This window comes from Thalassophryne amazonica, chromosome 16, assembly GCF_902500255.1.
Source record: "Thalassophryne amazonica chromosome 16, fThaAma1.1, whole genome shotgun sequence".
Taxonomy (NCBI): Eukaryota; Metazoa; Chordata; class Actinopteri; order Batrachoidiformes; family Batrachoididae; genus Thalassophryne; species Thalassophryne amazonica.
Genome location: NC_047118.1, coordinates 89,367,808 through 89,393,983, shown reverse-complemented (window position 1 = coordinate 89,393,983; position 26,176 = coordinate 89,367,808). Strand labels below are relative to the sequence as shown.

The 26,176-nt window shown below is 42.9% G+C and overlaps 1 protein-coding gene across 1 annotated transcript in view; it reads left to right on the top strand.

Annotated features, from left to right (window-relative positions):
- ppl (periplakin) overlaps positions 1-26,176 on the top strand; it is a 118,327-nt gene that overhangs the window by 76,215 nt on the left and 15,936 nt on the right. Inside the window, exons 14-20 of the mRNA XM_034189905.1 lie at positions 3,636-3,793; positions 5,608-5,786; positions 10,072-10,210; positions 23,972-24,165; positions 24,309-24,459; positions 24,602-24,685; positions 24,791-24,907. Of these exons, the coding sequence (XP_034045796.1) occupies positions 3,636-3,793; positions 5,608-5,786; positions 10,072-10,210; positions 23,972-24,165; positions 24,309-24,459; positions 24,602-24,685; positions 24,791-24,907 (1,022 nt within the window). The remainder of the gene's footprint in view (positions 1-3,635; positions 3,794-5,607; positions 5,787-10,071; positions 10,211-23,971; positions 24,166-24,308; positions 24,460-24,601; positions 24,686-24,790; positions 24,908-26,176) is intronic.

The following is a 26,176-nucleotide window of genomic DNA, read 5'->3' as shown; positions in this document are numbered from 1 at the left end:
TGTTCTACTGTGATCGTCCACCACTTTAAAAAGTGGTAAAACTGCCGCCTCCTAACAGGCTGGTTTAGAAAACAACTCCCCCGAAAATGAAAGCTGTGGCCTCGGCCAAAATCTGTTAACACCTTTTACTGTTTCTAAACACTTGAAAAATACAGAGTTAGTGTTTTTTCTTTTTCTTGTTGGCTGAAGCAGGACACTTTAATGTTCTGGATGAATGAATGGAACATTGAGTTTTTACCTGAGGACTTCAAATATGGCCATCAGATAGTGCAAAGACCGTGTGTGTCCATCCGTTCATCTGTCTGTGCTCAGCAAAGTCACATGGTAAATGGACTTCATTTATACGAGGTCTGTTAGAAAAGTAATGGACTTTTTTATTTTTTTCAAAAAATATATGGATTTGATTCATATGTTTTTACGTCAGCCAAGCTTGAACCTTCGTGCGCATGCATGAGTTTTTCCACGCCTGTCGGTTGCGTCATTCGCCTGTGGGCAGGCTTTGAGTGAGCACTGCTCCACCTCTCTCGTCGTGTTTCATTGTCAGGAAATGGCGGAATGATTTGGGCTTTTTTTCCATCAGAATTTTTTCAGAAACTGTTAGAGACAGGCAGCTGGAAACCATTAGAAAAATTTATCTGGCTTTCGGTGAAAATTTTACGGGCTTCACAGAGAATAAGGAGTGTTACTACAGCTTTAAGGACGGCCCACAATGGCGCACGGCGCGCCGCGCTCCAAGCCGCCATCGAGAGGCAGAAACCACCATATCATTTCTAAACGGATGGCTGTGTGGAGCCGGGACCGTCATGTGCAATTTCTCTGGTTATCACAAGAGCTGGACATCAGCCATTTCCGGCAGATTTCACTTTTAACAAGAGATTTTGTCATGGAAAGCCGCGCGGAGGCTTCGCACATCACGACCGATTCGCTGATGAAGCGAGACAAAGGAACACCTCCGTTTTGGAGTGCAAGAGGCACGTAAAATTTTCACCGAAAGCCAGATAAATTTTTCGAATGGTTTCCAGCTGCCTGTCTCTAACTGTTTTTGAAAAAATTCTGATGGAAAAAAAAAGCCCAAATCATTCCGCCATTTCCTCGCAATGAAACAACGACAAGAGGGGTGGACCAGTGCTCACTCAAAGCCTGCCCACAGGCGAATGACGCAACCGACAGCCGTGGAAAAACTCATGCATGCGCACGAAGGTTCAAGCTTGGCTGACGTAAAAATATATGAATCAAATCCATATAGTTTTTGAAAAAAATAAAAAGGTCCGTTACTTTTCTAACAGACCTCGTATAGCGCTTTTCTATCTGCATTACTGTGAAGTGCCTCACATTCACCCTGATGTCAGACTGCTGCCATACAAGGTGCTCACTGCACACCGCGAGCAACTGGAGCAGGGGTGGCCAAGTTCGGTCCTCGAGAGCTACCTTCCTGACACTCTTAGTTGTCTCCCTGTTCCAACACACCTGAATCCAATGAAAGACTCGTTAGCAGACTTTTAACGAGTCTTTTATTGGATTCAGGTGTGTTGGAGCATAGAAACAACTAAGACTGTCAGGAAGGTAGCTCTCGAGGACCGAACTTGGCCACCCCTGAACTAGGGGATTAAGGACCTTGCTCAAGGGCCCTTAGTGATTTTCCAGTCAGGCTGGGATTTGAACCAAGGATCTTCTGGTCTCAAGCCCAACGTCTTAACCACTAGACCATCACCTCCCCAAAAGTCCATTTCTTTTTTTTGAGGGGTGGCAGTGACAGCCAATCAGAGTACAGCGGCACTGTGACATCAGTGGCTGGTCTAGCTAGCAGTAAACTCTGTTCCATTTGTGTTTAAATGTAACCTCTTTGTCATATATTATAACAAACTAGCGAGAAATAAACCCTTCTAAACCTGAAAACGCTGTTTTTGGAACCTCATAACACCTGGAGTCATTTAGAAGACATTTTGCAGACGTCAGCGCTCTTGTCAAAAGCTCATGTATGCGCACATGCACGCCCTCCTGCAGGCACTGTTCAAATGTAAATATTGTTTATTGATTGATTGGGGGCTTTACTGAACATGGGGTAGGGTCATATAAGGTTATGCTTCTGCCTGCTCCTTTTCAAGCACGACAATGTGAAGATATCAGTGTTATAGATATGAAATACATAAATATACATGTACAGATTGTACGTAAGACAACTGGAGCTTAATAATTAATGTAAATAACAATAAATGTATATATGTAGCCTGGCAAAATTGACACTGCATAGGACAAGAATTGTCTTTTGGGCTCTTTAATTCTAAACAAAATAACTTAGTGTTTAGAGTTGCAGTTTTTACAAAATGAAAATCTAAAATTCACTAAAATTCAGGGTTCTCCATTTTGCCTGAAACATTTACTGCTTATCCCTGACACAGAACTGTGTCCTTCCTGAAATTTCCAGTGCAGCCTCAGTGAACTCACAAAAAGACCCCTTTAATCAATTTTTGCAGAAACACAGCCACAAATGGTCACATTCCCTAAAAATATACAGCGACATGAATGAATGAATGAATGAAAACTGTTTATTTCGAACATTTGATACAACAACAATTACAAGATAGATCAGTAAAGACAACAACAAAAAAGTTCCTACTGTGTACCCAACATGTCCGAAAAGGGGTCATGAACAAAAGGGCTGTGCAATTAAAAAAAATAGGAAAAAGAAATCACAAAAACCAACTGGAGGCAAAGAATATTATCAGTTATCAAGTTGTTTTACCAATGAATATGGCTTTTTACACCCTGAAGAAAACCATACACAGGTGTATGTTTTGGGTGTATGTTTTTTTTCCGGGGTCAGGGACTCAGCCCCCCCCCCCCCCCCCCCCAACTGTGCATGCGGCATGTCTGTGTGTCAGCTGTGATTAACACAGTTTCTGCTTCAAACTGACTTTAGAATGATTTAAAAGGTTTGACTTTGTCATCTGATGGTTAATAATCACATTATTCCCTTTGATCACTTTGGGTGCAGAGACTCAGACTCAGAGACTCAGACTCAGACATGCTGCTGTGGTGCTCTGATCACTTCCTCCGTCTTTTATGATGAAATACTGCTGAATTTCTGTGGAAATGATTGTTGTACAAAAGCTTCACATATCTTTTGCTGAGACAGATGGTGACTGGAGGCCGTTTGAAGCAGAAACGAGGTGATAATCGATGAAGGGGGGGGGGGGTCAGAAGGGGGAGGGCTGATGGTCACGTCTGGAACAGGTTGTCCAGCTTTCTTTGGGTGAGTTGTAGGTGTTTGTCTCAGTGTTGTCCATAGATTCAGTCGTGTCTGTGTGGCTACACAGAGCCTCCGCGCCCCTCCGAGTTCTTCAGCAGAGACTTGTGAAGGACTCAGTGCACCAGACAGTCTAACAACAGTCTGTTCCTGCAGTGGAAATGTGGCTAAGAAAAAAGAAATAAATAAATCCCAGTCCTCAGGTCAACAGACTTTTGTTTTTGCACTAATCCTCATAAAAGGATCTTCTTGCTCCGTGGCTGGGTGCTGTCCTAAATTGTGTGTGTGTGTGTGTGTGTGTGTGTGTGTGTGTGTGTGTGTGTGTGTGTGTGTGTGTGTGTGTGTGTGTGTGTGTGTGTGTGTGTGTGTGTGTGTGTGTGTGACTCAGACAAACAGGAGCAGCAGTGTCGTCAGCTGATGGCTGGTCTCGATCGGGTGATAAACGACACGGACAAGCAGAAGAAGAGTCTTTATGGTGTCATTCGTCCTCCTCTGGAGCAGAACCGCCCACTGCAGGACACCGCAGATCGCATGCAGGATCTGAACGTAACCACTTTCACTCCATCGTTCAAAACCTGAACATCACCATTTGATATCACTATGTAACAATTTTTGTTCCTGGCTTCTAAGTGTTATATTTCAACTGCTTACGAGGTCTGTCCATAAAGTATAGGTCCTTTTTATTTTTTTCAAAAACTATATGGATTTCATTCATATGTTTTTACGTCAGACATGCTTGAACCCTCGTGCGCATGCGTGAGTTTTTCCACGCCTGTCGGTGACGTCATTCGCCTGTGAGCACTCCTTGTGGGAGGAGTCGTCCAGCCCCTCATTGGAATTCCTTTGTCTGAGAAGTTGCTGAGAGACTGGCGCTTTGTTTGATCAAAATTTTTTCTAAACCTGTGAGACACATCGAAGTGGACACGGTTCGAAAAATTAAGCTGGTTTTCGGTGAAATTTTTAACGGCTGATGAGAGATTTTGAGGTGATTCTGTCGCTTTAAGGACTTCCCACGGAGCGAGACGTCGCGCAGCGCTCCCAGGCGCCGTCGTCAACCTGTTCAAGCTGAAAACCTCCACATTTCAGGCTCTATTGATCCACGACGTCGTGAGAGAACAGAGAAGTTTCAGAAGAGGTCGGGATCAGCAGTTTATCTGGATATTCCACTGTTAAAGGAGATTTTTTTAATGAAAGACGTGCGGGCGGATTGCAGCGTCGGCTCGCAGCTGCCGCGACGCTCCGCCACAGGAAAAACACCTCTGTTGAAAGCCTTAAGGACAAGTTGGAACATGTCCAGCTGTTAAACAATTTCTCATATACTCACTCCACTGAAAGCCATCAAAAGCCGCCTGGATTTTACAAATGGTTATCAACACGGAGGTGTTTTTCCTGTGCCGCCGCACCGCGCCGGCTGTGTCCCAACGCGCGGACCCGTCCGCACGTCTTTCATTAAAAAAAATCTCCTTTAACAGTGGAATATCCGGATAAAATGCTGAAACCGACTTCTTCTGAAACTTCTCTGTTCTCTCACGACGTCCTGGATCAACAGAGCCTGAAATGTGGAGGTTTTCAGCTTGAAACAGGCTGACGACGGCGCCTGAGAGCGCTGCGCGACGTCTCGCTCCGTGGGAAGTCCTTAAAGTGACAGTATCACCTCAAAATCTCTCATCAGCCGTTAAAATTTTCACCGAAAACCAGCTTAATTTTTTGAACCGTGTCCACTTCGATGTGTCTCACAGGTTTAGAAAAACTTTTGATCAAACAAAGCGCCAGTCTCTCAGCAACTTCTCAGACAAAGGAATTCCGACGAGGGGCTGGACGACTCCTCCCACAAGGAGTGCTCACAGGCGAATGACGTCACCGACAGGCGTGGAAAAACTCACGCATGCGCACGAGGGTTCAAGCATGTCTGACGTAAAAACATATGAATGAAATCCATATAGTTTTTGAAAAAAATAAAAAGGACCTATACTTTATGGACAGACCTCGTATGTCTAAAGTCTATGGAAAAATGACTACATTCAGCACAAACTTTTTTGATTTTTTTAATGTTCTAGAAAGTTCTAAAAGTTTCTTGAAATTTCTAGATAATTCTGGAAACTTCTAGAAAATTCTGCACAGTTCTAGCAGTTAAAGAATATTCTAGAAGACTACTCAGTAGTAGTGAAGGCAAATTGAGAATATTCTTGAAAACAGACAAATTTCAAAATATCATTGTCCTGATCACAGAAGCAAAGTTTCTGTGAAATAACAGCTATTTTCTATTTATTTAAGGCATAACAGGTTAGGAAAACACACTGTGTACCCAGGAACAAAACAAAAATAAAAATTTGTTACATAGTGTAATTTTGTCTTCTCAGGACATCGCTGCATCTGTCAAGAAACTTGAACCAGAGAAGACCTCCAAAGTCCAAGAGGCAAAGACCTTCTTGACCTCAAACGCCAACAGCTCCAGTGCACCTCAGCTCCACAGCAAGGTGGAGGAGACCAAGAGGAAGTACGACTACTTGGAGCAGCTGGTGCAGTGCTCGCAGGAGAAGTAAGTGACATGACGTCTGTTGGATGAGTCTTATTGTTTCATGACATTTACTATTTTTAAACACTTTCTCACAGTTAAAGTGTGCTGAACAGTTCCTGCACTTTATTTCATGAAGTTCTTGTCTTGAGATCACAGGGTTCAAGATAAGTCATCACGGGGTCTTTCCAAGTGCTTCCAGGCCTTCGCAAACACCCGTGTTCCAAAACATTGTGCCAGAGTCCGTACTGAAAACTAAATGGGGCTTCAGTGCGACAGCTGTTCCAAAACGTTTAAACTTCCAACATACAAAAAAGTCAAAGTTCCACCAGTTTCATACACCGAGCTGTAGCTTTACCGCTAAGATCACGTCGCCCACTTTCAAACATTTGAATGCTCAAAGCAGCAGGTATTTACATGATGATGAGAAAAGCCGCGACCTTCCCTCATCAAACACTCCCTTCTCCTGTGGAGTGCCACAGGGATCTATTCCTTGCCCTGTTCTTTCTAACTGGACCCGTGTTGCCTCGTAGCAGTCATAGCTGAGCACAATCTGTCTTTTCATTTCATTGTTATGCAGATGACCTGCAGCTGGATCTGCGTCTGAGGACTCATGGAAGCGGTGCTTTGAATTCATTATCTGATTATATTTGTGATATGAAGCAGTTTCTTTGGCCTGAGTGAGTGTTTTGGTCACTTCATGCCTGCTGAATGTTGTAGCCTCAAACTCTGGAGTTTGGACTAATTATTTGTGTGAGGTTTGATCAACAGGTGAACTCTGTCATTACAACAACTTTTTGTTCCCCAGTTAAAGTAAAGTCCTTCCTCAGTAGATGTGATCTGGAGATGATCGTTCATGTTTTCATCAGTAACCATGAACAGGGAACCCTGAACATGAGACGGCTACCGGGGCTCTGTGGGTGAAACAAGAAGTCCTCACAGCCTTCACAGTCACTGCTTGTAAAGCAGTGACTGTGAAGGCTGCAGCAGGTCCTCGGACCCCAATCGTCAGGGCTTTCCCAGCCATTGGACCGGGCTAAGGATCTGTCAAAGACCGTGTGTGTTTATTGGCACGCAACAACATTCTCACGTTAAACAAACCCATGCACAGGTGTCTCCAAATCAACTCTGGATGTCCACCATTCTGTCCATGAACCAAGATGGTCTCTTGGTTCATGGACAGGATGGACTGCCACGACGACAGTGATATATAAATAAATGTTGATTGATCAATTGATTGAAATGTTTTCAGTCCAAAAACATTCATTCATTTTCTATCACCACTTCCTCCAATCAAGGGTCACAGGGAGCCTATCCCAGCAGTCATAGGGCGAGAGGCGGGGCTCACCCGGACAGGATGCCAGTTGTTGCTGTGAGCCAACCGTGCTAACCACTAAGCCACCGTGCCGCCCCAGTCCAAAAACAGCACAAGCAATTCTGCTTCTTAATATAAACACTCATCACGTTATAAATAAATCACATAAATTACAATAAAATAAAACAAGATACACACTTTAAAGCAACTCACTCATAAATAGTCATAAAAAGTTTTGCGTCACACGCCAGATCTCACAGAATGTTTTTTTGTTTTGTTTGTTTGTTTGCAAAAGAAACATGCATTTTGCCACTAGATGTCACTGTGGCAAAATATTTTGAACATTACAAATGGCCAAGTCTTCTTCTGAATCAATCCGGTTGTTAAGTGTGATGTAATGCATCATGTGATTTTCAACTTCCAGCTCCAAACAAAAAAGGCGAGCTGTCATTAATGTCATTAGAACTGCACTGAGACACTCTGATCAGCAGGCTTGGGGAGTAACGGAATACATGTAACGGCGTTACGTAATTAGGATACAAAAAAAGGTATCTGTATTCCGCTACAGTTACAGAAAAAAAGACATTCAGATTACAGGTATATTTAGTAAAAATGTGGATTACTTTGCAGGATTACAATTTTTATGCATTTTATGATATTATCTGTATATAATATATATATTTTTCTTTGAAACGAAAACATCCCTTCATGAACAGCGACACGACGTCTCCTAACCGGGCAAAATATTGATGAAGTACCCGGATGTTAATGCATTTTCAATGGAGATCTGCGACTGAACACACTCAGAAAAATGCTTGCAAAATACGTGTTAAAAAATGCCATTTTGACCTGGATATCGAGCCAGTAAAATTAAATGACATTAAATTATGTCAGGAAAGTATTAAACTTACTCTGACACACACATTCCCAAATATTAGTGTTGAAAAGTTACACGGATCTGTGCTGTTCAAGCTGCTGAGCTGAGATGTCCTGCTGCAGCTGTTCAGCGCCGCTCCTAAAACCATTACAATACATTTATATATATATTATATTTTTACACAGTTATCCTTTATTGACCGAGTTTCATTCATGAAGTCAGTGGTGTGTGTGTGTGTGCACATCTCTATGTGTGGGTGTGACTGTGAGCGGCACAGCGCAGGTCATTATAATGTCATTATTTTAAGGTGCAAATTAAAAAACAGTTTTAGTCACTAACGACAAGTATTTAACTAGACATTGGTCTAACAGTGGAAAATATCAACTAGACATAAGTGAAGAGTTAATGGTCCGTGTCATCGGGCGACACAGGTACGGCAGGAGACATGCAGCTGTTTATCATCCAAATATCACAGACAAAGTGACAAGAAGAACCAAAACCACTTACTTATGGAAGGAAATATTGTCTCCCTTGTTCCTCCGTTTGTGGCTTTGCCAACATGTGCAGCTTTTCAGCATATTCCACCTGTTTCTTCTGTGCACGTAAATCACTAACTTGCCCGGAATTAAAATGGCGATCACGCCTCCTTACTGACAGGATTTACTTATTGGTTTTTATTATGCTGTTGTTCTTAATTTGAAAGTTCAATAAGTGGACTGATATGTTAAACATGGTGCGAATTTACTGAACAAGTAGTAGACTTTTTTTTGTTTTGTATATTGTTCTGCCACTTTTAATTACAAATTCATCCGCACACGCCTGAGTTTTCATTATCCTTCATTTGTTTGGCATTTTTTGTTGAAAATTTAGCAGGTGAACACTGGGTGTGTTTAAAACAATATTGTGGTGCTCTTAATTCATAATGTGAAGTAAAACAGAGCACATGCCATGGAAACAGTTTGATTTTTGCTTAATAAACTGTACTATGTAGTCAAGACTATTTCTATTTAGTTTCTTTTGTCTGTATTAACATATTTGATATTGGAATAATCCAGAAGTAATTAAAAGTAATCAAATTACATTACTTTAATATTATGGTTCTTGGATTACATTACTGATTACATTTTTCAACAGGTAACTAGTAACTGTATCGGAATACATTTTTAAAGTAACCCTCCCAACCCTGCTGATTAGGCTGCACTTAAACCACTGCACACGGACAACAGCATTAACATCACAACATAAAACTATTTGTATATTGTGCCTAAAACTCTCCTGGATATATTAACTGGGTTTTTAGATGTTGTTACTGCGTTTGTTTTATGTAAAAATGTCAGACGCTCAGGTTGTTTCTCCGTTATTTTCAATGGGAGTTGCTGCGAGCTGCGATCGCTTCCTGTTCATGTCGTTCGGGGAGAAAGTGAAGTTTGCACTTTAATGTCCTGTTTATTGTAATAAATATTTTTTTATTAACAAACAGACATGTATATTTTACCTGTGCATAATAAAATATGTAAAGTAAAAGAAAAAAGTTTTATTAAGTGTTCTGATCATAGAACCAGACGAATGTGGTTAACGGAGGTGGAGGCGGAGAAGGGAGGGATGGAGATTTGCACACAATGTAAACACAAACTAAAGTTAAACTGTAAATCCTTAAAAGGATCAAACAGACATAACTTTAATTATAAACTTGGAGGTCTGTGGACCCGGAAACAGATTTATCACATGATGCGTTACGTCAGAACTTAACAACCGGATAGTTTAAGTTGATCTCAGATGTTCCATTGTTGCAATCCAAAGACATGCAGATTCTGTGAATTGGAAACTTTAAATAAAAATTGTCCAGGTCTCCCTTGTAAAAGAGATGTTGATCTCAGTGGGACTAACCTGGTTAAATAAAGGTTAAATTAAATAAATCATGCGCTTCATTATCTCAAGAAAAAGATATAAGTTAACTTATCATGTGCAAACAAATTCTGTTTGTGCAAGATAATAAAATAATTGACCTGCGATATCGAGATAACAGCATAAAAAAAAAAAATCATTGGAATCATGGCCATTCTCAGCTTTCATACTTTGTGACTCAACCCAGCCTTTAAAACTTCATTTTGTTGCAGAATGAAGAATTCCCACCAGCTGGAGACCTCCCTACAAAATAGCAAGAATTTTATTTCCACCTATGAGAACAAGCTGGCCCGGGAGGATGTGGCACCATCTGACCTCCAGTCTCTGCAGAAGACCCAGCGGGATCTGGCAGTAAGATCGATCTCTGCTTCTTTAGCCTCAAAACATCAAAGTCCAAGATAAACAACTGCATAGCTGCAATTAATCAATCCTTAGCCAAAAATGACACTCTGAAAAGCATATTGTTCATACTCAGTTGGAGACAATGCATCTACGTTAGCTCTCAACATGACAGCAGGTGGAAGAACTTATTTCACTCACACACACACACCTTAAAACTGCAGTTACGATTTATTTTATCCATCCATCCATCTTCCTCCACTTATCGTAGGTCGGGTCGCAGGGGCAGCAGCTCAAGCAAAGCCGCCCAGACCTCCCGATCCACACACACCTCCCCCAGCGCTTCCGGGGGAACCCCAAGGCGTTCCCAAGCCAGCTGAGAGATCAAATCAATTTTATTTATATAGTGCAAAATCACAACAAACAGTTGCCCCAAGGCGCTTTATATTGTAAGGCAAAAGCCATACAATAATTGTATGGCTTGTAGTAGATGTAGTCCCTCCAGCGTGATCTGGGTCTTCCCCGGGGCCTCCTCCCGATGGGACGTGCCCGGAACACCTCTCCATCGAGGCATCCAGGGGGCATCCCGAAAAGATGCCCAAGCCACCTCAGCTGGTCCCTTTCGACGTGGAGGAGCAGCGGCCCGACTCCGAGCTCCTCACCCTATCTCTAAGGGAGCGCCCAGCCACCCTGCGGAGGAAACTCATCTCGGCCACTTGTACTCGCGATCTTGTTCTTTCGGTCATGAGCCAAATCTCATGACCATAGGTGAGGGTCGGAACGTAGATCGATTAGTAAATCGAGAGCTTTGCCCCCCTGCTCAGCTCTCTCTTCACCATGACGGTCCGATACAGCGACCGCATCACTGCAGACGCTGCACCGATCCGTCTATCGATCTCACGCTCCATCCGTCCCCCACTCGTGAACAAGACCCCGAAATACTTAAACTCCTCCACCTGAGGCAAGGACACCACCGACCTGAAGAGGGCAAAGCACCTTTTTCCGGTCGAGAACTATGGCCTCGGATTTGGAGGTGCTGATCTTCATCCCAGATGCTTCACACTCGGCTGAAAACTGCTCCAGTGCACACTGAAGGTCCTGATTTGACGAAGCCAACAGGACCACATCGTTCGCAAACAGCAGAGATGAGATTCTGTGGTTCCCAAACTGGACCCCCTCTACACCCTGGCTGCGCCTAGAAATTCTGTCCATAAAGGTAATGAACAGAACCGGTGACAAAGGGCAGCCCTGGTGGAGGCCAATGTGCACTGGAAACAGGTTTGACTTACTATTGGCAATGTGAACCAAGCTCCTGCTGCGGTCGTACAGGGACTGGATAGCCCTTAGCAAAGGACCACGGACCCTGTGCTCCTGGAGCACCCCCCACAGGGTGCCATGAGGGACACGGTCAAACGCCTTCTCCAGATCCACAAAGCACATGTGGACTGGTTGGGCGAACTCCCATGAACCCTCGAGCACCCAAAGCTTTTAGAATTGGTAAAAAATTACTTTGATTATTTTGGGATGCAATATGTTAAAATTGGACACATATTTTTCTTACTGGAGCACCCTTTGAAGGAAACCATAATTCCTACCTAAAAAGAGGACTCCATCAGTCATTGGTCATCAATAAACAGCTTATTAAATTAAAATGGGATGGAATCATAAAAAACGTAGATGGTGAAGAGTGTCGTGTAAGTGAAGAGTATAGTGAAAAAGTAGGGACAGGATTGTGTGCAACTTAAAATACTGCAGAATTTGTGAATTGTAAGTGGATTATTGGTGGTGAAGATTTGTTTGTTTATTGCTGACATGCTGAAGTGAAGTACCATGCCATTGGTCTACAACCCCTGGCAAAAATTATGGAATCACCGGCCTCGGAGGATGTTCATTCAGGTGTTTAATTTTGTAGAAAGAAAGCAGATCACAGACATGACACAAAACTAAAGTCATTTCAAATGGCAACTTTCTGGCTTTAAGAAACACTATAAGAAATCAAGAAAAAAAATCGTGGCAGTCAGTAACGGTTACTTTTTTAGACCAAGCAGAGGGAAAAAAATATGGACTCTCTCAATTCTGAGGAATAAATTATGGAATCACCCTGTAAATTTTCATCCCCAAAAGTAACACCTGCATCAAATCAGATCTGCTCATTAGTCTGCATCTAAAAAGGAGTGATCACACCTTGGAGAGCTGTTGCACCAAGTGGACTGACATGAATCATGGCTCCAACACGAGAGATGTCAATTGAAACAAAGGAGAGGATTATCAAACTCTTAAAAGAGGGTAAATCATCACGCAATGTTGCAAAAGATGTTGGTTATTCACAGTCAGCTGTGTCTAAACTCTGGACCAAATACAAACAACATGGGAAGGTTGTTAAAGGCAAACATACTGGTAGACCAAGGAAGACATCAAAGTGTCAAGTCAGAAAACTTAAAGCAATATGTCTCAAAAATCGAAAATGCACAACAAAACAAATGAGGAACAAATGGGAGGAAACTGGAGTCAACGTCTGTGACCGAACTGTAAGAAACCGCCTAAAGGAAATGGGATTTACATACAGAAAAGCTAAATGAAAGCCATCATTAACACCTAAACAGAAAAAACAAGGTTACAATGGGCTAAGGAAAAGCAATCGTGGACTGTGGATGACTGGATGAAAGTCATATTGCCAGCTTGCACTCGGCCGAGACGGACGCACTTTTCTCTTCTCCCTCCCTCCTTATCTTTTCTGCTTCTGTGGCGTGTTGTCGGTGAGGCTGCAGCTTTGCTCTTCTGGAAAACGACAAAAATGGATCTGTTAAAGTGGTCTCTGAACGCAATTGACACTATTTTTTCTACAAGACATTCGGGGGCGGAGGACCCGACCTGTCCTGCCGGGACGCATTTGATGGGTTACGTGATGGACTCGTGGAGGAAATGGCAGGTCATGTGCCTTTACATGCTTTCTGTGGAGGACGTCAAAGATGTGTATATATTCGGCTTGGTGGTGACCGGCTTTCTGCTGTGTGGAGCGGGCATAGCGCTGGTTTACCGGAAAATCAAGAAAGTGGAAGCAGCTTTGATTGGTCCTTCCAGGCTGCCCTACATGATTGATTCGATTGGGAAGGCAGTGGCTGCGCAGTCGGCGGGTGTTAACTGCACGCTGGAAAACATCTCGAGCAGAATCGCAGCCCTGGAAACCCGCTTTGAACGTCTGTGAAGACCACATTCTACATTCTACATTCAGATGCATTGAGAGCCACTCTGTTCTCAGAAATGTGGAATCTTTCAGGCGTCTGCTAATCTGGTTATTCATTTGACCTCCCTAACACAGCTGCACTTCAAGGTCGTTGTGATAAAACCTCCTCAGAAGATCAACACTTAAGCCTCGCTCCCTGGTCTTCCCCCCTCCCCTCAGCTTCTCCAGCTCTGACGTTGACTGTGACAGTGGACTGCTCAGGGCTGAGCCCCTCCCCCTCCAGGACTGTCGGACAAGGCTGTTGACGGCGCCAAATAGGCTGCCTCCGGAGTGTTCTGATAAACTGGACCTTTCAAATCTCGGTTGTCGTCCTGAGTCCTTGTTTTGTCTGTGTGATTATTGTTTTTCTGTGCTGATGGGGATTTTTTTCCTCATTGCTGCTGTGTAACGCAACGGCTATGAGGGTTTTTTTTCCCCCTTTTCCCTCGTGTTTTGCTTTTCAATATATGTTTATGTACCGGGCCGGCCTATGTGTGTTGTGTGTGTGTCGTTTGTTATGGGTCGGTCTTGGTTTGCTCAGCCCTGCTGTTGACCAAGGCAGGGATGTACATCTGGAGCTGGTCCCCGGGCGCCTAATGGCGACTTCTGCTCCTACTGGCAATTAGGATGGGTTAAATGCAGTAGACACATTTCATTGTGCAGGGAACATGTTCTTCTGTGCATATGACAATAAAATTCCTTTGAATCCTCCTTTTGAATATTCAGTGATGAATCTCGAATCTGCACTAGGCAAGTGATGATGCTGGAACTTTTGTTTGGTGCCGTTCCAATGAGATTTATAAAGATGACTGCCTGAAGAGAACATGTAAATTTCCACAGTCATTGATGATATGGGGCTGCATGTCAGGTAAAGGCACTGGGGAGATGGCTGTCATTACATCATCAATAAATGCACAAGTTTACGTTGATATTTTGGACACTTTTCTTATCCCATCAATTGAAAGGATGTTTGGGGATGATGAAATCATTTTTCAAGATGATAATGCATCTTGCCATAGAGCAAAAACTGTGAAAACATTCCTTGCAAAAAGACACATAGGGTCAATGTCATGGCCTGCAAATAGTCCAGATCTTAATCCAATTGAAAATCTTTGGTGGAAGTTGAAGAAAATGGTCCATGACAAGGCTCCAACCTGCAAAGCTGATCTGGCAACAGCAATCAGAGAAAGTTGGAGCCAGATTGATGAAGAGTACTGTTTGTCACTCATTAAGTCCATGCCTCAGAGACTGCAAGCTGTTAGAAAAGCCAGAGGTGGTGCAACAAAATACTAGTGATGTGTTGGAGCGTTCTTTTGTTTTTCATGATTCCATAATTTATTCCTCAGAATTGAGTGATTCCATATTTTTTTCCCTCTGCTTGGTCTAAAAAAGTAACTGTTACTGACTGCCACAATTTTTTTTCCTGATTTCTTATAGTGTTTCTTAAAGCCAGAAAGTTGCCATTTGAAATGACTTTAGTTTTGTGTCATGTCTGTGATCTGCTTTTTTTCTATCAATCAATCAATTTTTTTTTTTTTTTATATAGCGCCAAATCACAACAAACAGTTGCCCCAAGGCGCTTTATATTGTAAGACAAGGCCATACAATAATTATGTAAAACCCCAACGGTCAAAACGACCCCCTGTGAGCAAGCACTTGGCTACAGTGGGAAGGAAAAACTCCCTTTTAACAGGAAGAAACCTCCAGCAGAACCAGGCTCAGGGAGGGGCAGTCTTCTGCTGGGACTGGTTGGGGCTGAGGGAGAGAACCAGGAAAAAGACATGCTGTGGAGGGGAGCAGAGATCGATCACTAATGATTAAATGCAGAGTGGTGCATACAGAGCAAAAGAGAAAGAAACAGTGCATCGTGGGAACCCCCCAGCAGTCTACGTCTATAGCAGCATAACTAAGGGATGGTTCAGGGTCACCTGATCCAGCCCTAACTATAAGCTTTAGCAAAAAGGAAAGTTTTAAGCCTAATCTTAAAAGTAGAGAGGGTGTCTGTCTCCCTGATCTGAATTGGGAGCTGGTTCCACAGGAGAGGAGCCTGAAAGCTGAAGGCTCTGCCTCCCATTCTACTCTTACAAACCCTGCTCTCTCCTTCTAGTCCCCGTCAATACTCTAGCTGCAGCATTTTGAATTAACTGAAGGCTTTTTAGGGAACTTTTAGGACAACCTGATAATAATGAATTACAATAGTCCAGCCTAGAGGAAATAAATGCATGAATTAGTTTTTCAGCATCACTCTGAGACAAGACCTTTCTAATTTTAGAGATATTGTGGAAATGCAAAAAAGCAGTCCTACATATTTGTTTAATATGCGCTTTGAATGACATATGCTGATCAAAAATGACTCCAAGATTTCTCACAGTATTACTAGAGGTCAGGGTAATGCCATCCAGAGTAAGGATCTGATTAGACACCATGTTTCTAAGATTTGTGGGGCCAAGTACAATAACTTCAGTTTTATCTGAGTTTAAAAGCAGGAAATTAGAGGTCATCCATGTCTTTATGTCTGTAAGACAATCCTGCAGTTTAGCTAATTGGTGTGTGTCCTCTGGCTTCATGGATAGATAAAGCTGGGTATCATCTGCGTAACAATGGAAATTTAAGCAATGCTTTCTAATAATACTGCCTAAGGGAAGCATGTATAAAGTGAATAAAATTGGTCCTAGCACAGAACCTTGTGGAACTCCATAATTAACTTTAGTCTGTGAAGAAGATTCCCCATTTACATGAATAAATTGTAATCTATTAGACAAATATGATTCAAACCACTGCAGCGCAGTGCCTTTAATACCTATGACATGCTCTAATCTCTGTAATAAAATTTTATGGTCAACAGTATCAAAAGCAGCACTGAGGTCTAACAGAACAAGCACAGAGATGAGTCCACTGTCTGAGGCCATAAGAAGATCATTTGTAACCTTCACTAATGCTGTTTCTGTACTATGATGAATTCTAAAACCTGACTGAAACTCTTCAAATAGACCATTCCTCTGCAGATGATCAGTTAGCTGCTACAAACTTAAACAACTGAATGAACATCCTCCGAGGCCGGTGATTCCATAATTTTTGCCAGGGGTTGTAGGTTTTCACAAAGAAATGGTTTGTGCATTTTCCAAAGGGAAAAAAGTCAAGTCAAATCAGTAGCATGCAACAGGAAAATTTCTGTCCAGGACAGAGAACCAAAGAACTTACCTCGGTATGATCTATCAAACTGAGTGATCCTAGACCCCCCCCCCCCCAACCCATAGGGGATTTCTTGTATTGTTTTACTTTTCTTTTCTTCCTTTAAAGCCAAAATGTGAAAATGGTTTCTGGGGAATTCTCTTTGACAAGAGAATGTAAACAAACCATCTGACCTCAGCTTCGCTTTCACGTCATAACAATGACAGGTTTTCCATAATGGTTGTCAGCATTCTGAACAGATTGGGTTTAAATCTGATTTTAAAAAGTCTAATTCTGCCAAATGTATGTGGAGTTATTTGTTCTAAGTTTGGTGAATGATCCTGATCCGTTTGTTAGCAAATTTGAGGGATTTATTGCTCAGAAAAGGGTCAAAACTGTGAAATTCTGTGAAGCTTGAAGTGTCTGACATTTTGCAATCAAAGTATGTGGACTGGCAGCACAGTTACTTAGTGGTTAGCACTGTTGCCACACAGCAAGAAGGTCATGGGTTTGATTCTGTGTGGAGTTTGCGTGTTCTCCCTCCGACTGCTCCGGCTTCCTCCCACATCCAAAGATACACAGGTTAGGTGGACTGGAAACTTTAAAGTGTCCGTAGGTGTGTGTGCAGGTGTGAATGTGTTTGTTTGTCTATATGTGGCCCTGCAGCAGACTGGCGTCCCGTCCAGGGTGAACCCCACCTTCCACTCTATGTCTGCTGGGATAGGCTCCAGCCCCCTGTGACCCTTAATTGGAATAAGCAGTAGAAGATGAGTGAGTGAGTGAGTATGTGGACTGTCGATGGGAGCGTATAAGCAGTCTGCATGCAAAGCTGCCTGGAGAGTTTAACAGCTGAAATAACTGTGGTCACAGAAACCTGAACAGATTTTTTTTATGAAGACATTTTAATCTACTGTGTTTAATATCCACAACTCAGCCACATGGGGTGCACACATCAGTGCATTCTGGATAAATGAGTAGCACTGAATCAGTAAAGGCATGCAACATGGATTTTACCAGGCCACGAGCACTGTAGGTGTATCACGGTACAGATGGGAAGAGAAATGGTGTTGGGGTCATTTTAAAGGAAGAGTCTGTTGGAGGTCAGTCTGGTATAAAGTACAACCCCAATTCCAATGAAGTTGGGACGTTGCGTAAAATGCAAATAAAAACAGAATACAATGATGTGCAAATCCTCTTCAGCCTGTATTCAATTAAATACACCACAAAGACAAGATATTTAATGTTCAAACTGATCAACTTTATTGTTTTTGTGCAAATATTTGCTCATTTTGAAATGGATGCCTGCAACACGTTTCAGAAAGCTGGGACAGTGGTATGTTTACCACGGTGTTACATCACCTTTCCTTCTAACAACACTCAATAAGCATTTGGGAACTGAGGACACTAATTGTGAGTGTCATGATTGGATATAAAAGGAGCATCCCCAAAAGGCTCAGCCGTTCACAGGCAAAGATGGGGTGAGGATCACCACTTTGTGAACAACTGCATGAAAAAATAGTCCAACAGTTTAAGAACAATGTTTCTCAATGTTCAATTGCAAGGAATTTAGGGATTCCATCATCTACAGTCCATAATATAATCAGAAGATTCAGAGAATCTGGAGAACTTTCTACACGTAAGCAGCAAGGCCAAAAACCAACATTGAATGCCCGTGACCTTCGATCCCTGAGGCGGCACTGCATTAAAAACCAACATCATTGTGTAAAGGATCTTACCGCATGGGCTCAGGAACACTTCAGAAAACCATTGTCAGTTAACACAGTTTGTCGCTACATCTACAAGTGCAAGTTAAAACTCTACCATGCAAAGTGAAAGCCAAACATCAACAACATCCAGAAACGCCACCACCTTCTCTGGGCCTGAGCTCATTTGAAATGGACAGACGCAAAGTGGAAAAGTGTGCTGTGGTCTGATGAGTCCACATTTCAAATTGTTTTTGGAAATCATGAACGTCGTGTCCTCTGGACAAAAGAGGAAAAAGACCATCCAGATTGTTACCAGCGCAAAGTTCAAAAGCCAGCATCTGTGATGGTATGGGGGTGTGTTAGTGCCCATGGCATGGACAACTTACACATCTGTGCTCTAGACTGGCCTGCCTGCAGTCCAGACCTGTCGCCCACTGAAAATGTGTGGCGCATTATGAAGTGCAAAATATGACAACGGAGACCCCGGACTGTTGAACAACTGAAGTCGTACATCAAGCAAGAATGGGAAAGAATTCCACCTACAAAGCTTCAACAATTAGTGTCCTCAGTTCCCAAACGCTTATTGAGTGTTGTTAGAAGGAAAGGTGATGTAACACAGTAGTAAACATACAACTGTCCCAGCTTTTTAGAAACCTGTTGCAGGCATCCATTTCAAAATGAGCAAATATTTGCACAAAAACAATAAAGTTTATCAGTTTGAACATTAAATATCTTGTCTTTGTGGTGTATTCAATTGAATATAGGTTGAAGAGGATTTGAAAATCATTGTATTCTGTTTTATTTACATTTTACACATAATATTTTGAGGAGCTGATGAATGAAGAAAATGAGAGAGAGAAAAGGCTGGATGATGTGGAGAGAGTAAACCAGGAATGCAAGAGATTAGTAAGGAAGAAGTGAGGGCTGCTATGAAGAGGATGACGTGGAAAGGCAGTTGGTCCAGATGCCATTCCAGTGGAGGCATGTAAATGTCTCGGAGAGATGGCAGTGGAGTCTCGAACCAGATTGTTTCATAAAATCTGGGAAAGTGAGAGGATGCCTGAGGAGGTGAGATGGAGTATGCTGGTTCCTATTTTTAAGAACAAGGGTGACGTGCAAAACTGGGTGGAGAAAGGTGAAGGGAGTGATTTGTGACCGAAGAATATCAGCAAGTGTGAAGGGCAAAGTTTACAAGACCGTAGTGAGACCAGCTATGTTTCACGGTTTAGAGACGGTGGCACTAACAAAAAGACAGGAGGCGGAGCTGAAGATGTTGAGATTCTCTTTGGGAGTGATGAGAATGGACAGGATTAGGAATGAACATATCAGAGGGACAGCTCAGGTGGGCCGGTTTGGAGACAAAGTCAGAGAGAAGAGACTGAGATGGTTTGGACATGTGCAGAGGAGGGACCCAGGGTATATAGGGAGAAGGATGCTGAGGATGGAACCACCAGGCAGGATGAGAACAGGAAGGACAAATAGGAGGTTTATGGATGTGCTGAGGGAGGACATGCAGGTAGTTGGTGAGGACAGGGTGAGATGGAAATGACAGATCTGCTGTGGCGACCCCAAATGGGAGCATCTGAAAGAAGAAGAAACTCCAAAAAGGGAGCGCAAAAACCAACGCAGGTACTCAACTCCAAAAAAAGGGAGCGCAAAAACCAACGCAGGTACTCAACTCCAAAAAGGGAGAGCAAAAACCAACGCAGATACTCAACTCCAAAAAGGGAGAGCAAAAACCAACGCAGATACTCAACTCCAAAAAAGGAACGCAAAAACCAACGCAGATACTCAACTTCAAAAAGGGAGAGCAAAAACCAACGTAGGTAGGCAACTCCAAAAAGGGAGAGCAAAAACCAACGCAGATAGTCAACTTCAAAAAGGGAGAGCAAAAACCAACGTAGGTAGTCAACTCCAAAAAGGGAGGGCAAAAAACCAATGCAGATAGTCAACTCCAAAAAGGGAGAGCAAAAACCAACACAGGTAGTCAACTCCAAAAAGGGAGCATAAAACCAACGCAGGTAGTCAACTTCAAAAAGGGAGAGCAAAAACCAACGTAGGTAGTCAACTCCAAAAAGGGGGAGCAAAAACCAATGTAGGTAGTCAACTCGAAAAAGGGAGGGCAAAAAACCAATGCAGATAGTCAACTCCGAAAAGGGAGAGCAAAAAACAACGCAGGCAGTCAACTCCAAAAAGGGAGAGCAAAAACCAACGCAGGTAGTCAACTCCAAAAAGGGAGCACAAAAACCACCGCAAGCTGTTGACGAGGACACTGAAAGACATGGGAGAGATGTGATACATGGCATGTGAACAACTGACCATAAACAGACATAATGGACCCGCGAGGAAAACGAACTCAGGTATGATTTAAATCCCGACAGGACTAATTGTGGGCAGGTGGAAAAGATCACTAAATCACTGAGAAGAACAGAAATGACTTAACATGACCACAAGGGGGCAGCAAATAACAGCAGACACACATGTCTGTGTAGGCTCTCAGTTGTCCAGGTGGTTTCCATAGTAGAGAAGTTGAATCTTCGACTGGACTGGGTTGCTTGATGCAAGGACATTTCGCTTCAAATCGCAGAAGCTTCCTCAGCTAAAATTCTTGCTCTGGTAATCTGACTTCTGTCTTGACTCTTGTAGAGAAGAATAAACAGAAGCCACAAAAGCTGGAGTTTTAAACCTAACCAGACCCCTCCTACTGAGAGGCAGACTGCTATAGGCTAGTGACTAAACAATAGCTCTAATTAGCAACTATTGTGCTCTAGTTAGCACCCTCCTAATGACAGGGCAGCTGTCCCTCCTAATGATGGGACGGACGCCTTTCCTGATGGCTCCCTTGACTTCTCTCCTGATGACGTGAATGACTCATTACCATGAACAAAAGACTGAAACTGCTTTGACCTGAGTACCCCATTGTAAACAGGGGACAAAGCGTGTGTCAGACCCCCTCCCCAGTTAAGGGTGGGTTTCAACTATTTCACATAGAATGCCTCCTTGACCCCCCTCTCAAACCATTTCTTCTCTCTGGCTAAGATTTTAACTTCCTTGTCCTCAAACGTGTGGTTAGTGTCTTTAAGGTGGAGATGAACTGCAGATTGAGGTCCACTGGCGCCCTCTCTGCGGTGCTGGTATAGCCTTTTGTGTAAAGGTTGCTTCGTCTCACCTATGTAGTGTTTGTTACAGTTTTCCTGACATCTGATAAAATACACTACATTGCTCTGTTTGTAACTAGGGATCCTGTCCTTAGGGTGAACTAATTTCTGTCTCAAGGTGTTAACTGGTTTAAAGTAAACTGGGATTTTGTGCTGTCTGAAGATCCTCTGTAGTTTTTTCCCCTACTCCTGCTAAATAAGGGAGAGACACTCCTCTTCTTCTTGTCTCTGTCTCTTGTCTATCTGGTCTCTTTGTTCTCTGGGACTTCTGCACTTTGTCCACCATCGTGGGTACCCACATACTGTGAGGGCTTTCCGGACAAGTTGTTGTTCTTTAGCCCTTCCCTCTGCAGTTGTGGGCACCTGTAGGGCTCCATGTTGAAGAGTCCTGATCACCCCAAGCTTGTGTTCAAGGGGGTGGTTTGAGCCAAAGAGCAGATATTGGTCAGTGTGAGTTGGTTTTCTGTAAACCCCCGTCTGGAGCTGCCTGTTCTCTTCAATCGTAACATCACAGTCCAAGAAGGCTAAATGGTTGTTTCTGGCATCTTCATGTGTGAACTTGATATTGGAGTCCACCGAGTTGATGTGTTCTGTAAAGTCCTCAACCTCCTGTTGCTTGATTTTAACCCATGTGTCATCAACATATCTGAACCAGTGACTGGGAGAGATGCCCGTGAAAGACGTCAAGGCTGTCTTCTCCACTCGCTCCATGTACAGATTGGCCACAATGGGGGATACCGGAGACCCCATCGCACAACCATGGATCTGCCTGTAGTAATTCCCCCTAAACAGGAAATACGTGGTGTTAAGACAGATCTCCAAGAGTTGGCAGATGTGGTCTGGTGTGAGTTTGGTCCTTGGTGAGTTTGGTAGCTTCTTTACTAAGCAAACACACAGGTGACTGAACATGGTCATAACCCGCAAGCAGACAGAGACACAAAGTGATGGAGATCAATACACAATATAGAAATAAACCAAGACCTAATTGGCAGTAGACGATTAAGAGATAATCCAGACACAAAACACTGGGGAGTGTAAAAGAAAGACAAGACAAACCAGGAAGGAAACTCTTAAGTGCGTGAAGGGCGGGACTTTCGAGTGACAGCTGTCAAAACGCAGCGCTCGCCGTGAGGGATCACCCTGACAATGAGCATGAACGAGGAACAGAGCAAACAAGTGAATCTAAACTGATCGCTGAACAACAATTCAAAAGTAGCAAAAGCACAGTCGGGGGGAACGGGACCCCGGACACGGCAGAACAGACAGACAGGACTGGAAGCAGGTACGGACACACGCAGGACTGCACAACCTCACACACACACACCATGGAAGACACGTGCTTGATTATTCACACACAGACAAGCAGACACAGCCGAGGAGGAACACAAAACATAAAAGACCACTCGCGCACTCGTGGATAAGACAGACATGCACACAGACATGGGAAGCAACCAGGCACATGCACACAAGATGGAGTGATGACGGGGGGTGGGGGGGAGAGCAGGGCAGGAAGGATGTCAGGGACACACACGGAGGCATAACAAAGAATCACACAAACAGAAACCCCCCAAAAAACAACTCACAGTTCAGTGTGATACTTGAGACCCGACATTTCGCCTAACGCTAAGTTAGCACAAAATCAATTTTACAACTTATTATATAAAGGCTGCGACTTTACTAAAATAAGGAATCAGTGCTGCAGCACAATGACAATATTTACTGATTAACAGCTGCAACTGGATGAACTTTGTTTAATTTAGAAGGATATTGGAACATTTCTCAGTATTTTCCCAAAATCTGCTCAAAGGAAAGAAGAATGATTGAACAGATTAAGGACAAATGTATTGGCTGTGGTCATAATAAAGTATATTTTATGTATCATCTCATACTTTGTAAATACCAACACTAAAGAAGCCAACTGAAATAGTTCACTATTGTTATTTGGGAGATTTTCACACTCACTCACCTTCAACTGTTTACTCTAATGAAGGGTCACGGGGGCCTGCAGCCTGTCCCAGCAGTCACAGGGTGTGAGGCGGAGTTCACCCTGGACAGGACGCCAGTCTGTCACAGGGACACATACAAACAGGTGGGAATCGATCCCATGACCTTTTTGCTGTGAGGCAACAGTGCGAACCACTAATCCACCGTGCTGCCTGTGAGATTTTCTCTACTTCACTAATTTAATGGAGTAAATTTGCTAAAATATATGTTGGAAGTATTTTTTTTTTTTTTTTCGAGGAATTTCTGCTAGATGAGAGTGAATTTATCCACTTGTGCTAGTTCTCAGTATTGCTTGTTTTGTGAGTCCTGAATCTTGCAGGGAAGCTGCCCTGCCTGTGTGGACCCACGGTGGTTCCATATTGTGGTGTGGTGTAGTTCATGGTCCCAGAGCTGTTCTTCAGGCCACGCCCCCGGTGCCCGGTGCCGTGCCCGTTCTGCAGGAGCCCTGGGTTATGTTGTCATAGGACATGGTTCCAGTGCACTCAGTCTGTCACATTCACTGTCCTGACAGGATGTTGCATCGGACCTGAGGTCCAAAAGGTCACTGATCCCAGAGATGGAACAGAGTTTGCGATCAGCCAAAAACACCTGTAACAACATGGCTACTAAATTCCACGAGCACTGCCCTGACATAGAGAGGCAGGAAGCTGATGTCCAGAAGCTCTCCAAACGCTACAACAACCTCACCAAGCAGACCGACTCCAGGTGAGTGGCCATGTGTGGGAAGCTAATGCTGTAACATCACATGTTCACAAAGTGCATGAAAATAACACAGTCATATCATTCCTTGACCCTAATGATGTAAAAAACAGTTCACACCAGATGTATGTCATGATGTCATGTTACAGGTCTCAAAGCTTGCAGAGAGCCTCGATGGCATACAGCAAATACCGCAATGATTATGATGACTTGAACAGCTGGTTGGGTCGCATCCCCAACTACGACCCACAGGAAACCGATGACCTGAGACAAATACAGACGAAGCTGAATAATCAAAAGGTAAGATTGATGACCCGGATTGGTCATCCAGGTCATTTCCATTCTTAAACCATGAAGTCCAGCAGTATATTATCATTTTGTAGTAGTCTCCTGCTACACGTTTACTTGCAAACCTGCTGTATAACATCGTCTTTGTCTTCAGAATCTGGTCGCTGACATAAAAAGGAAAGAGTCAGACTTGAATAATCTCTCAAGGAACTCCCAACTCTACCAACAAGCTGTCAGAGTGAGATATTCAGCATTTATTCATGGAAGGCAAACATTCATTTTCAATACAAATACAAAAGTATAACGGAGTGTAACTCTGTCCTGTTGATTCTTTTTTTTATAGGACTACGAGAATGAAGCACAGAGGTTTCAAGCTATCCTAGACGTCAATGATGGACTTGTGCCACAATCATACAAGAGCAACAAAGTGATATCACCTGCACAGATAGTCAAAGCAGAGGTGCCAAAACTCAAAATATGAAATGTGCTTTACAAAGATTATCTGCGAGCATCCACTGACTGATGTTCCATCAGAACCTGTGGCTAAAAGCACTCTTCAAAGTTCTAGAATCCCAATGTTACCTCTACATGCGACCAATATAGCTGTGAGCAACTATCCGTTTCGTGGACAAACCATGTGATAGCATGTCAGTCTTTTACTTGAGTCTACAGACTTCACCATTGCTCTTGTCATTCAGTAGTACTCAAAGTGAAAGGATCTCAGACAGCTAATGTCATCATTCAGGTGACTTAAAGGCTCTCAAACAGCTAATGTCATCATTCAGGTGACTTAAAGGCTCTCAAACAGCTAATGTCATCATTCAGGTGACTTAAAGGATCTCAAACAGCTAATGTCATCATTCAGGTGACTTAAAGGCTCTCAAACAGCTAATGTCATCATTCTGTCAAGTTAAAGGATCTCAAACAGTTAATGTCATCATTCAGGTGACTTAAAGGCTCTCAAACAGCTAATGTCATCATTCAGGTGACTTAAAGGATCTCAAACAGCTAATGTCATCATTCAGGTGACTTAAAGGCTCTCAAACAGCTAATGTCATCATTCTGTCAAGTTAAAGGATCTCAAACAGTTAATGTCATCATTCAGGTGACTTAAAGGCTCTCAAACAGCTAATGTCATCATTCAGGTGACTTAAAGGCTCTCAAACAGCTAATGTCATCATTCAGGTGACTTAAAGGCTCTCAAACAGCTAATGTCATCATTCAGGTGACTTAAAGGATCTCAAACAGTTAATGTCATCATTCAGGTGACTTAAAGGATCTCAAACAGTTAATGTCATCATTCAGGTGACTTAAAGGATCTCAAACAGTTAATGTCATCATTCAGGTGACTTAAAGGATCTCAAACAGTTAATGTCATCATTCAGGTGACTTAAAGGATCTCAAACAGTTAATGTCATCATTCAGGTGACTTAAAGGATCTCAAACAGCTAATGTCATCATTCAGGTGACTTAAAGGCTCTCAAACAGCTAATGTCATCATTCAGGTGACTTAAAGGATCTCAAACAGTTAATGTCATCATTCAGGTGACTTAAAGGCTCTCAAACAGCTAATGTCATCATTCAGGTGACTTAAAGGATCTCAAACAGTTACTGTCATCATTCAGGTGACTTAAAGGCTCTCAAACAGCTAATGTCATCATTCTGTCACGTTAAAGGATCTCAAACAGCTAATGTCATCATTCAGTAGAGTTAAAACATCTCAAAACAG